The 13,193-nt window shown below is 46.8% G+C and overlaps 1 protein-coding gene across 5 annotated transcripts in view; it reads left to right on the top strand.

The window, feature by feature from the left end:
• Positions 1-4,221, top strand: part of LOC120374450 (UDP-glucuronosyltransferase 1-6-like) — an 80,833-nt gene extending 76,612 nt beyond the window's left edge. For all 5 annotated transcript variants that reach the window (XM_039494179.1, XM_039494178.1, XM_039494180.1 and 2 more), the window contains exon 5: positions 2,945-4,221. In XM_039494179.1, the coding sequence (XP_039350113.1) occupies positions 2,945-3,242 (298 nt within the window). In that variant the 3' untranslated portion in view covers positions 3,243-4,221. The remainder of the gene's footprint in view (positions 1-2,944) is intronic.
• Positions 4,222-13,193: the final 8,972 nt, after the last annotated feature.

The raw sequence follows: 13,193 nt of genomic DNA, 5'->3' as shown, positions 1-13,193 counted from the left end.
AGGGTCTTGAGTATGCAAATTAGATGATGCAATGCTCAAGTGGGTGTGGCATATATACGGTGGAAGAAAGCAATTTTTCAAGGTACGTCACATGATTAAAGCCAAAAGCGTCCAGCTTCTTGAAGAATGTGAAGACAGCAATAAAAATGTGGAGGTTTCCCCCTTTTTTCTCTTCTTTTCCAGGCAGGAAATGGACGTAAGGGGAGAAAAAAAAATCAAAAATCCAAACAAACTGAACATTTTAAACAGAAATGTTTGTTCCAGTTCACAAATTTTCATCAAAAAAACCCAAGTGTTCCACTGAACATTTTCAAACAAAAATGCTTTATTGGAATGTTTTTCCAGGGAGGTTGACTTGATTTTCTGACTTGCTGTAATGTACAGTGAATGTCAGCAAAATGCTGCAGAATGTCAAAGATGGCTAAACATTAATAATTGTCCCACCCATATCAGCATTACATCATCTCATTTGCATAGTCACTCCCATACATTGGCTTATATCGAGCAAAGCCATGGTTCTGTTGCAGAACATCCTTAAAGGATTACCTTATAATGGCCAACCTGTCATGTTTTATAGACATTAACTATAGCATTAATTTACTATATAGACCAGAGTTTTCTCAGTCAACTCATCTTTCTATCTGTTTGCAAGCAGCAGCATCAGGCACAATCAAACGCTGCTTGGCTGGGCATTACAAAGGAAATGCAGATCAGCGATGTCTCTTGGCTTGCACAGCAGCTGAGATGGAACGTGTACAGAAAGGAACCAGGAAAGGATTTTGATCCACTCACTGCCAAGGGCCATGTGGAGTTGACTCATCCTGCCATGCTGACCGTCTCACACAAGATGAGGTTCCATTTAGAATGGCTGTCTGGTAGACCAGGGGAAATGTAGATGAGCCCATTGACTTGTTTGAGGAGAACTTAACCGTTTTAAATAGTTTGTCTCTAATTAAGCAGCCCACACTGGACTCTCAAGGCTTCCAAGAGACCCTGTCTAGTCCTGCAAGTGCCGCCTCTTCACCTTTCACCTCTAAATTTACCTAACAGAGATTTATAGCGACTGTCTTGATTTCCTTTCCTCCCATTCCTCGCCAGTCTGGCTTCCACCCTCTCCGCTCCACCCAAGACTGCCCTCTCCCGGGCCACTGGTGACCCACTTCTGGCCAGGTCTGGGCCCAATACTCCATCCTTATCCTCCTTGATTCTTCTGCTGTTTCAGTGCAATTGGTCATTCCCTTCTACTGGACACTCTGCTCTCCTTGGGCTTTCTCGGAACTGGTCTCTCTTGGACATTATTGGTCTTTATTATTTGTATTATTGTAGCGCTGAGACCCAGTTATGGGCCAGGACCTCCCTGAGCTAGGTGCTGTACGAACCAGAACAGAAAGACAGTGTCTTGTCCCAATGAGCTTACAATACCAATATAAGACAAGAAACAGCAGGTAGATAGCAATGTGGGACACACAAGGAATACATGTGACATTACCGGGCAGCGCAATAGGCAGTGTCCCAACTACCTAGCTATTCTCAGATTTGTGTAGGCAACCCAACGAAGAGGAGTTTTAAGGAGTCTCCTCCGCCTCTCTCCCGCAGAATGCACAGAACTTGGTCCTTGGCCTTTTGTCAGGGTTTCCCCTCCCCACTCTGAACTCTAGGGTACAGATGTGGTGACCGGCATGAAAGACCCCCTAAGCTTATATTCTACCATCTTAAGTTAAAACTTCCCCAAGGCACAAATTTCTTTCCTTGTCCTTGGATGGTATTGCTGCTCCCACCAAGAGATTTACACAAAAATTCAGGGAAGGGTCACTTGGAATCCCTATCCCCCCAAGCCCCTTCGCCCCCTTTCCTGGGGAGGCTTGAGAATTATATACCAACCAATTGCCTTAGAAATGTGAGTACAAACCAGACCCTTTGGCTTCAGGACACTAAAAAGCAATCAGGTTCTTAAAAGAAGAACTTTATTTATAAGGAAAAAAATAAAAGAATCACACCTGCAAAATCATGATGGAAGGTAACTTTATAGGGTAAATAAAAAGATTTAAAACACAGAGGATTCCCCTCTGGCTCAGCTTCACAGTTACAAAAACAGGCATAAAACTACCTCTGTAGCATAGGAAAATTCACAAGCCAAAACAAAAAATAACCTAATGCATTTCCTTGCCCTACTTACAATTTTTGTAATTTAGGCGGATTATTCCAGGTATATTTTCAGGAGATGTTGTACCTGCTTGATCTCTCCCTCCGTCTGGAGAGGGAACAACAAAGAAAACAACACACAAATTCTCCCCCCCCCACCCCCAAGATTTGAAAGTATCTTCTTTCCTCATTGGTTCTTCTAGTCAGATGCCAACTAGGTTATTTGAACTGATTAACCCCTTACAGGTAAGGCAATTTAGTACAGCTGCCAAGGAGGATGTTATGCTACTGCATACATAAAGGTTGTTACCCTTCCCTCTATATTTATGACACCTTCTCTTCTACACCATGTCCCTGGGAGCCCTTATCTGCTTGCATAGCTTCAGCTACCATCTCTCAGCTGACAATTTATAGATAGATTTCTCTGCCATGACAGGTCTCCTTCCGTGAAGTCCCACATTTCAGCCTGCCCTCTAGATACCTCTTCCCAGAGGATTCTCTAAAGTTTAAGCTTAACATAGGATCTTAGATTTGGCTAATTTTTCCTCTTAAACCTTCTCTACTGCCCGCCTTCTTTGTCAATGTTAACACCACCATCCTCATTTCACAACCTGGATGTAAAATGTCTCCCTTTTCTTAAGAGGGTTTAAGACACAGATGGGGAATAAAACCCTCAGTGCATATGGCATGAGAAGAATGTTAACTGATGGATCTCTGTGGAATTTATTTCTGTGGATATAAATAATCCTCTAACTTTTTTATTTAGAAAGTATTTAAAACATTTCATTTCTTTTCTTTGTAGCTATAAAGAAAATATCATGCGTCTCTCAGCCCTTCACCTCGACAGACCTATCCATCCCCTTGATCTCGCCGTGTATTGGGTTGAGTTTGTGATGAGACACAAGGGGGCCCAGCATTTGCGGCCTGCAGCCCATGATCTCAACTGGATCCAGTACCACTCTCTGGATGTCATTGCTTTTCTCCTGGCTGTCGTGCTCATTACCAGCTTCATCTCTCTGAAGTGCTGCCTGTTCTGCTGCCGGAAGTGTTTCTGTAAAAAAGGAAGAGTGAGCAAATTGAGCAAATCAAAGGCAGAGTAATGAAGGGGTTGGAGATGGGGCTCAGCTCCAGACCTTGGGGAATGTAGCGCTCTCCTGAGCATAGGCCCAGTAAAGTCATTTCTGGCGGTGAGTTCAGAAATTATTCAGAACATATTCCCTTTAAATAGCAGCACCGTGTTTTGCTGTTCCATGTTTTGATTTTGTCTCCAATTAATTCAGAATATTTTTGAAAGCTTTGTTCAACGCTTGTTTGATTGTTAAAGATAATTCACACCATAATGCTATGGTGTAGTGCTCAGAATATTAATGGCAGTCCTGGTTTCCATTTCCTGCTGTGTTGTTCACTCACTATCTGACTTGGGGCAAGGTTCTTCTCTGTGCCTCAGTTTTCTCATCTGTGCAATGGGGATAACAACATTTCAACCTTGGTACTACAACGGTGCCCATCATTCTAGTGTGTGAGTGTCTGATGCATCATTATTTATAAAGATCTTTGGATGAAAGCTGTTACATAAGTGCCAAGTGGTGTTTTAAGTGAGGGATAGAATGCAGCCTGTTGATTGGAAATAGAGAATGGTATTTGTTCTGCCCAGGTCAATCTGTCATTGTCTGAACTGTGTTTCAAATACACTGAACGTGAACAAATTTTCCATTTGAAAGTATTAGTGAGCCACCACCGCCCAATCAAGTTTCACCCCAGCTGGAGTACTGAACTTAGAGCATTGTAGTCAACCAATTTGATCTTTGTTCTTGATATTCTGTTAAAAATAAACCCAACAAAAATCTGTACAAATAAACCCCAAATAATAAGAACAACAATAACAACAGTTCTCTTTTTTTATTTGAGACGTATGGGCCCCATCACCTCTTCACATGCAGTAATCTTTGCACTGAAGACTAGCAGTTTAGGATATAGATATTCAGGCCTGTCTGCAAAGGCCTATACTTTAAGAATTTAGGTGTATTCTTATCACTTAGCTAGCTATAGAGGTATAAAAGAAAGAATCAAAAATCACTGTCTGTGTAATGGCCTTCTCTTACTGTGACAATCTGAGGCCTGGTTCTTCAGCTAAGCAGCCATAAACTGGGAAATGTATGGTCACATCCTCTCATTCCAAACTAGTCATATTAAAATAAGGCAATCTGGGGCTGTTAGGAAGGTGATTCGATCCATCACCTCCAGAGAAAGGGAAGAGCCTAAAACATGTAAAAGGAAATTTAGTTTGATAGTTTTCTGTCTGGTAAGAACTCACTTATCAATAGACACAGCTGGGGAACCCTTATGTCTGTATAGATGTAGTTGTGAAATCCTCACTTCTGTATTGTTTTGTATGTTTATTTGCATGGTATCTGTCTGGTTCTGTGATTGTTTCTGTCTGCTGTATAATTAATTTTGCTGGGTGTAAACTAAGGTGGTGGGATATAATTGGTTAGCTAATCATGTTACAATACGTTAGGATTGGTTAGGTAAATTTTAGTAGAATGATTGGTTAAGGTATAGCTGAGAATATCACTATATAAATTAGGGACAAACAGGAAGTAAGTTGGGATTCGAAAATAAGGAAAAGGAACTTGAATTTAAGCTTGCTGGAAGTTCACCCCAATAAACATCGAATTGTTTGCACCTTTGGACTTCAGGTATTGTTGCTCTCTGTTCATGCGAGGAGGACCAGGGAAGTGTGAGAGTGAAGGAATAAGCTCTCTAACAAGCAGGACAGAAAAACTTGATGTGGTTGAGCACGACAGACCTACATCCTCAATTAAAACCATCGTAACATATAAAGAATAGCTCTTAGAGCTCCTGAAATCCTCACCACAGGAAAAGCAGGAAAGATCAAGACAACGTAGTTCTGTGTGTGTTATGTTTCAAAGAATGCACAGAAAAATTAGATAAAGCCATAAATCATCTTGCTGGAAGGCTGCAATGTAATGAGTATTTCTTACAATCTAGAACAATCACATGCAAGGACCCAAAAACAAAGAGAGAAAAAACAGACTACTCCCTAAGGCAGAGAGGTACAACTTTCCCCACCTTGCCCCAGGCTAGCTCTTTCTTATTGCACACTTCCCTACAGAGGCCCTGGCCTGCAAGCAGGACCAGGAAACCTCTGAGAATTTAAAGTTATAGATCACAATTTCAACATTTTTCAATACACCACACATGAATATATTCATGAGGTAGGATGCACAAAAAAAGCTTAACACTGCCCTTTCTATTCCAACTATCTCAACTCCCATTCATGAGCTAACCTACAACAAGCAAGGGTTACATGCTCCCCATGAAAACGTCTACCAGATACACCCACTGAGTTGTGTGGTCATTGATGTTAAAGGTGTACAGTATGCTCCAGGTAAATATGTATATCCATTATGGACGCCGGCTCCATTTCACCACCCTGTGAGGGCAAAGCTACACCAACACATCACCTTCTGAACTTCATCCACCTGCCAGGCTATCAGACTCACTCTGTCTCTTCCATATTGCTCCTCCACACCTAGCAGTTTTAACCCTTTCCAATCACCACTTGCTAGGAGGTTATTGCCAGATCTGAGGACAGGAGGGTATCACAAACCCTGTTGTTACACCACAGCAGACATGACGACTTCTTAAAGTCCTCAGGGAAACAAATGCTGAAGTATGGGCCCAAGTGTCCAGCAAAGCACTTAGGTGTGTGCCTAAGTCTATTCCTATTCATCAAAGCAGGTGCTTAAGTTAAGCAGGTGCTTAAGTCCCATTGAAGTCAATAGCAAAACTCCCATTTTCTTATCTTAAAGATGAACCTAGACTCAAAGAGACATGGAACCACCAATGTACGTGTTCTGAGTGTCAGCTACCATTATACAGGAAAGCAGCACTGGCCAGTGATAATGTGGGTCAGAGCTGAGGTTGTGTTTGATCTTTCAATTCAATTTCATGCATTTAAGGAAATTAAGTTTAACCTTCGCTCAGATTTTCCTGCCTTTCCACGGTTCGTTGTGATGGTAACAAGGTTTCCCCGTTAGCTTAGTGCGATGTCTTTCCAGCCTTCACATCACCTCAAAGGGCACTCTGAAAGGTGACGATGTAAAAACAGCACTTCTTACACATCACCCCTGTCCCCTGTGCATAGTCAGTGCTCTGTGTGGTGCTCATGTTAGTGATACATGTTACAGAGCCCCTCAGGTAGGAGTGGCGCCAGGGTTTCTGGCGCCCTAGGCAGAATTCGGGGGGCGGCATTTTGTGCGCTCCCCACGGGGTGCGCGGGAGCTTCTGGTTCCGCTCCCATCGCGCCGCCGAAGGAGGAAGCTCCACCGAAATGCCGCAGACGACAGCGGCAGTCACTGAGCAGCTCAATTGCCTGCTGCTGTTTTCCGCGGCACCTGTCGCCTGCGGCATTTCGGCAGAGCGTCGTCCTTCGGCGGCGCGATGGGAGCGGAACCGGAAGCTCCCGCGCGCCCCGTGGGGAGCGCACAAAATGCCGCCCCCCGAATCCTGGCGCCCTAGGCGACCGCACTTCGAGATCTTTGGATGAAAGTTGTTACATAAGTGCCAAGTGGTGTTTTAAGTGAGGGATAGAATGCAGCCTGTTGATTGGAAATAGAGAATGGTATCCCTAATGGAAGCGTTGGCCCTGCCCTCAGGAGCAAACAAGGCAAAGCGTGTGCAGGGCTGTATTCTGTTCCTTCTCATGCAATGGCAAGGGTTTACTAGGGCTTGTCTACATTACCAGCAGGATCAACAGGCAGCAATTGATCCAGCGGGGGTCGATTTATCATGTCTAGTCTAGACACGATAAATCAACCACCGAGCGCTCTCCTTTCGACTCTGGTACTCCACCAGAGCAAGAGGTGCAGGCGGAGTCGACAGTGAAGACACCGCAGTGATTAAATCTAAGTACGTCGACTTCAGCTACATGAATAACATAGCTCGATCCCCCAGTGTAGACCAGGCCTAAGTTCCTCTGGTCATTGGAGTAGGGACAGAAACACGAGGTCTCCCCCCTCCTCAGATGAATGCCCTGACCATCCAGCTATAGAGTCACTCTCAGTCTGGCTCGCTTTGGCCCAATTATTAGTCACATATTTTATACAAAGCAGAACAGCTGCAACAGAAGAGCTTAGGAAAGCTCTGCCCCAGAATATGCCAGCCCAGTAGCTAGGACACTCTCCTATTTGTGGGAGATCCAAGTGCAAACCTCTCCTCCCCATCGGGCAGAAGGGGGAATTGAACCGCACATTCCCACATCCCAGGTGAGTGCCCTAACCACTGGCCTCAAGGGGAGGAGGGAGCTGCTGCTGCCTCCACCCCCTCCTCTGGCCGTTTTGTGCATAGTACCTAAATCCTGAAACAAAATATTTGCCAAAACTATCGGCAAGTTTGTGTCCAATTCAGGAACAGTTTTGGCTTGACTGAAACTGCATTTTTGGGTAAATAAACTATTCAGCCAAAAGAATTCACCCCACTCTAGCCATAAGGTGGGATCGAAGCATTTACCCAAAGACAAAGTTTCTTTTTTTTTCTTCTTTCTTGGATCGGGAGCGCACATGGCATCACTCCGAGAAAGGAGCTTTAATAGACAGCTAAGTGGACCTTTGCCCTAGGCTCCCAGGCCAGAGTGAGCCATGGCTGAAGATGAATGACTCGCACTGAACAATCATGCTCGTCACCATTAGTCACGCAATGCCGAGCGCTTCAGTGCAGATCAGTTTCCAAGGAAGCATATCCTGCTCAGGAAGCACATTCCACCAAGACATCACGAGCAGCTTCTTTCTGCAGAGTCAATTCTCACATGACCATGCCTTAAACGTTCCCATCTGTTTCTGTACTGGGTGGCTTCACTGTCTCTCACTCACTTAGTCCTTTGCTAATCACATGCTGGGAAGTAAAACATCCTGTTTTTGCCAATTTCCAGGGGCACCAGCTGGGATTTCCGAGCACTGCTGCAATGAACCCACTTGGGTTCTCTTACATCCTGATCGGAGCTGGCTCGCGGGACCCCAGAGAGAGTCCGTGTATCAGAGCTGTCATTTTAGAGCAGCAGGATTCTGTAGAGTCTGCACAAAGGTGAAGCAAAGCCTAGGAAAAGGAGGCTAGCTCCATGTACCAGCAGGGCTCTCCCAGTCACCACAGTAAAGAGATTTACCAACATTTACCTGGGGTGGGAGGGATGCATGGAGGCTGATGATCAAAGGAAAGACGCCTCTGAACATTGGCAATTTCCAGCCCATCAGCTCCTGTGAAAGCTAAAGAGGATTAGACAGCTCCCCTTGCTACTGACATCTCAGCTAATCACTGGGGCCCTCGCTCATGGCTGAGTAATCCCCTACTCTCCAGCCATCTCAGGCCTGGGTTACACTTCAAGGTTTTGCCAGCATAGCTGTGTCAGTGAAGGGGGGGGGGGGTCACTCCCTAGCCAACACAGCTATGCCAGCAGAAACCCTAGTGGAGATAGTAAGGTAATAATTGGAGATATACCAATCTCCTAGAACTGGAAGGGACCTTGAAAGGTCATGGAGTCCAGCCCCCTGCCTTCACTAGCAGGACCAAGTACTGATTTTGCCCCAGATCCCTAAGTGGCCCCCTCAAGGATTGAACTCACAACCCTGGGTTTAGCAGGCCAATGCTCAAACCACTGAGCTATCCCTCCCCCCTCTGATGCAGTTACACCATCAGAATAGTCCTTTGGCCAGTATCGCTTATCTCATTCACAGAGCTGCTATAAGCTGTACCGGCAAAAGACCTCTTTGGCCTGTATAAGAGGAGACTCCTCTAGGTCAGGGTTTCTCAACCCATGGGTCAGGACCCCAAACTGAAGCACCAGAATGTTTCAAAGGGTGGCGTGGCAGCTCCTGTCCCATGGGGCTGGCTGGGCTCGCCTCCCTACTCCAGGCACCGCAACCTCTGGGGTCCCAGCGCCCCCCAAGTGTGGCCCAGTCGCCATGACAACAGGAGTCCGGGTAGGCCAAATATGAGTGAGTGGCACTGCAACCCCATGAGCCAGGTCACGGCTCCATTCACACACATTGGGTCTAGTCAGGGGGGCGGGGCCAAACCTGAGCCGTGCTGCAGCCCCAGAGGTCATGCCTGGAGCAGAGAGCCAAGCCCACCCAGCCCCACGGCACAGGAGCTGCAGGAGTGGGGTGAGTGCCAGGCTGGACCCAACCCCTTCCCCACCCTGGAGGGGGGCAGGATTCGACAAACCACCTCAGGCAGAACTATAACCAGGGTGGGGTGAGCAGGGCAAAGCCGTGGGGGCAGCTCCGGCCGGTGACGCCAGGTGGCGCAGGGCTCAGGGAGGGAGCGCCACCTCCACCCTGACTCATCTCAGCAGACCACTTAGCCTGTCTGGGCTGGGGGGACACAACCAAAAAAAGTCTAGGGTGGGGGGGACATGTGACTGTGCGTGCTCCTCCCCAGCATCGCTGTGGCAGGGGGTGCAAATACGCTTGCTCACCCCAGGGCCCAAAAATGCCTAGTTACGGCTCTGCCCCAGGGCTTCCACTCTCAGACAACATACTGGGTGGTGACAGGCCAGAAACATTTACAAATGGGTCCTGAGCCCAAAAAGATTGAGAACCACTGCTCTGGGGACTTTGCCGGTCTAGCTCTATCAGGAAAGCTATGCCGGCAAACTCTTTCTACCGCAGGCAAGTCACCACTCCGGGCACAGTGTAGCAGCTCTCTCCTCTCTAGCACCCCTGCTGACGGATGGCTGCTCCAGCCCTGCAGGGGTCTCTCCCCCTATAACTAGGCCTTCCAGCCAGGCCATGATTCACTCCCACCCCTTTCGGAGTAACAAAGTCCAAAGTCCAAATATCCTTACAAAAAGGTCCGCACAAATCCGGATCTGGGCTCCTTGGTCCTCACACCATCTTGGCTCAGGGCTTTCCAATGTCCTTACCTTATATCAGGAGGCTTCATGCCACTTTCTCTGGTGGCTGGTAAGGAACCTGGGCCCTCCCACTCCGCCAGGTCCCAGCTCAGGTGCCAGCTTGCTACAGGGAATGTCTGTCTACTCCAGCCAGCCCCTGCTGCCTCCCTGGGCTTCACACTGGGCTCTTCCCCGCAATCCCCCAACAAATCCCACACTAAAAATACAAAAGTAAACCTCCTTCTGCCCTCCTTGGCCTTGGCTTTTCATCCCTTTCTGGCTCCTCAGCTGAATCGCTCCCAGGGCTCTCTGCCTGGCAGGCCAGACCCGGCCCCATTATCAGGATGCACCACTGGATCCTGGTCCACGTCCATCGGCTGCTCAGAGTCCCGTCTGGCTCCTTCTCTACTCAGGACAGGGTCACGGGGCCAACTCTCTTCCCGGGCTTGATCCTCTGGATCTTGCTACTCTCTAGTTCCAGAGTGACAACAAAGCTCCTCTCCTGTCCCTGCAGCCCCTTCTGTTCTAAGCTTCTGCTGTTTATAGTCCCCTCACAGCCCCTCCCACCTCCCCAATACAGTCTGGTATGTTAAGTGGTCTGTCAGGCCCACTTTAAGCTCTCCCTTGCCTGTGTGGGGTACACACGCCATCACACAAGGCCTCATTGAAATCAACGGGACTACTTGCAGACTAGGGGACTACCCAAAGTGAGGAAGGCGGGTAGAATGAGTGTACATTATTTGATATTACAAGCTTCATGACCTGAAAGCGTGACTGTATGACACGCAGTCTTGAATTCCTCTTTGCCCTCTGATTCAGATGCCATTTGAAAAGCAATAGGCTTGATTTGCAGCGATAGTCCCATCACAAAATCCAGCGGTTTTGTTTCATTCAATGGCAAGGCTGTGTTACGATGCTCATTACCTGATTCAGCATAGCTTAGATTTGACCTTGATAGTATAACTTCGACCTGCTTAATACACCCATGCTGTGGATTCAAACTGCCCCTCTGCTACTTTTACTGTATGCGGGGGAATGTTCAACAGACGTACCCATTTGAGAGTTTGCATAATGCAGCTGAGCTCTAAATAGCAGTTTTTAAAATCCAACGCCGTCACTTTAAAAGAACGAAACCCCTGAAATGATAGCCATTGTAGGAACACGTCGGTGAACAAATAACGATGGTCTCGAGGCACGGGGCTGTGATTTTGCCAATGCTTAAACAAGGAAGTTAAAGGCAAAAATATAAGTTGTCTTCAAAAAACCACCTTAACATGACAGGCCAGACTCACCACTTCCCTGTGTCTTGTGTCAGCCCAGCCTTTACACCAGAGTGTGTGTACTGTAGATATAAAAACAGCCATTAGTTTGTTTTAGCTACCAATGTTCTGATCCTGAAACTGATGCGCACGGACATGAAATTAAGGGGGCTCCACACAGCTCCACCTGGGCAAATCCGTTTGGAGACTCAGGCCCTCTATAATTAACTCCCATAGCTTGTATTCCCCTCCCTTCCCCTCAAGCTAATAGGGGTTGAGTTCATCAGACAGACATTCTGAATACACAGAAATAATACAGCCCATCTTTCACACTAAGGGCAAAGAAGTGTGGAAATTAAAAAAAAATAATCAATCTATAATGAAAGAGGTGAATTCCATGCAGAGCATGAGAAATGGAGTGAACAACACTCCACTGGCCTATAAAGAATGTGCAGTGTTTCGTTTCTGTCCAGTAGAGAGCAGAATGTTATTGCACATAAATTACGCCCAGTAGGGAAAGCCGTATGTGCAATGAGAAAGTGAGACCTTCCCCATAAAATAAAGCCAGGAGTGGTGGAAATCAAGTGTTACCTGGACAGACTGAAGATGATGATGCTCAATGAGGATCATAATCCAGCCTTGCAATTGAAATGTAACATCCATGGTTTGTAATGCAAGTGATGCTTATTACTGTTGCTATCTATGTATGTGAGGTTTCCCTGAAGCACCTGTTGTTGTAGTATCTAAGCACTGATCATTGTCCAAATCCTCCTTAAGCAATGCAGGTCTAATACACTATAGCTTTAAATTATTGTGTGTACTGTCTTATAGTCGCACCAAGGAACCAGCTGAGAGAGGGGTTCCATTGTGCTAGATTCTTCACAGACTCACAGACAAGACAGGCAAGCATAGGAGGGGAAACAAGCACAGAGAGGTGAAATGACTTGACCCAAGTAACAGGCAGTACTGGGACTAGAACCCAAGTCTCCTGGTTCCCAGTCCAGTGCCCTGTCCTCTGCAGCACTCTGCCTCAAAATGAGAATTCATCGTTGATGTTTGAGATTCACTGCTGTGCTCTGGTGAGCTCTGCACGGGGGCAGAGGGAGAAGCCCACAGGTCACTGTATCTCCTCCGTAGTGGGGCTTATGCAGACCAATTCACCCCAGATAGAGAAGAGTAAAGTCTCTAACTTCACCTGGCTGCCCAAAGCTCCTATGGGCTGTTCTGGCAGCAAGGAGCCCTGCTCAATGCAGGTTCTGGGGTCACCCCCAGAGCTGACTAAGCTCTTCGGGGAGTTCTCCACACAGTCATTACAGCTGCAGGCTGGGAAGACGTCAGCCCTGAATTACGAGCAGAAGAATGTATGGGGATGGTCAGAGTCAGTGTTGCAATCTCACTGCAATATTTGATGCTTTTGCTGAATCCCCAGCTGTGGAGTCACGTTATTGCAGGAGAACCTTAGCGTACTTTTTTTTAAAAGAAGTTTTAGCCCCCGTGGTTGGGAGAAAAGCTGAAAAAGGTGACCCTAAGGCTCAGACACCAGAAAGCAAAGCAAACAAGCCGAGTCTGTTATTTAGTAAAAAGAACAGGAGTACTTGGGGCACCTTAGAGACTAACAGATAAGGGGCCACAAGGACTCCTGTTCTTTTTGCGGATACAGACTAACCCGGCTGCTACTCTGAAACCTGTTATTTGGTAAAAGCCCGTGATTTTTAAGCCAGTCTCAGGCTATTCTAGGGTCTGACCCAAGGGGGATTGGCAATGCTACAGCTGCTAATTTGGGGTTAGGGAGTAAGAGTCTTCTGCCTCTTCCCTTAAAGACCTGGGAAGGAGGGAACCTCCTAGTCCTACCACCAGTTTGGGGAAGGGAGACTGGAGGT

The sequence above is a fragment of the Mauremys reevesii genome, linkage group 11 (assembly GCF_016161935.1).
Source record: "Mauremys reevesii isolate NIE-2019 linkage group 11, ASM1616193v1, whole genome shotgun sequence".
NCBI lineage: Eukaryota > Metazoa > Chordata > Testudines > Geoemydidae > Mauremys > Mauremys reevesii.
This window is presented reverse-complemented; position numbering and strand designations above follow the sequence as displayed.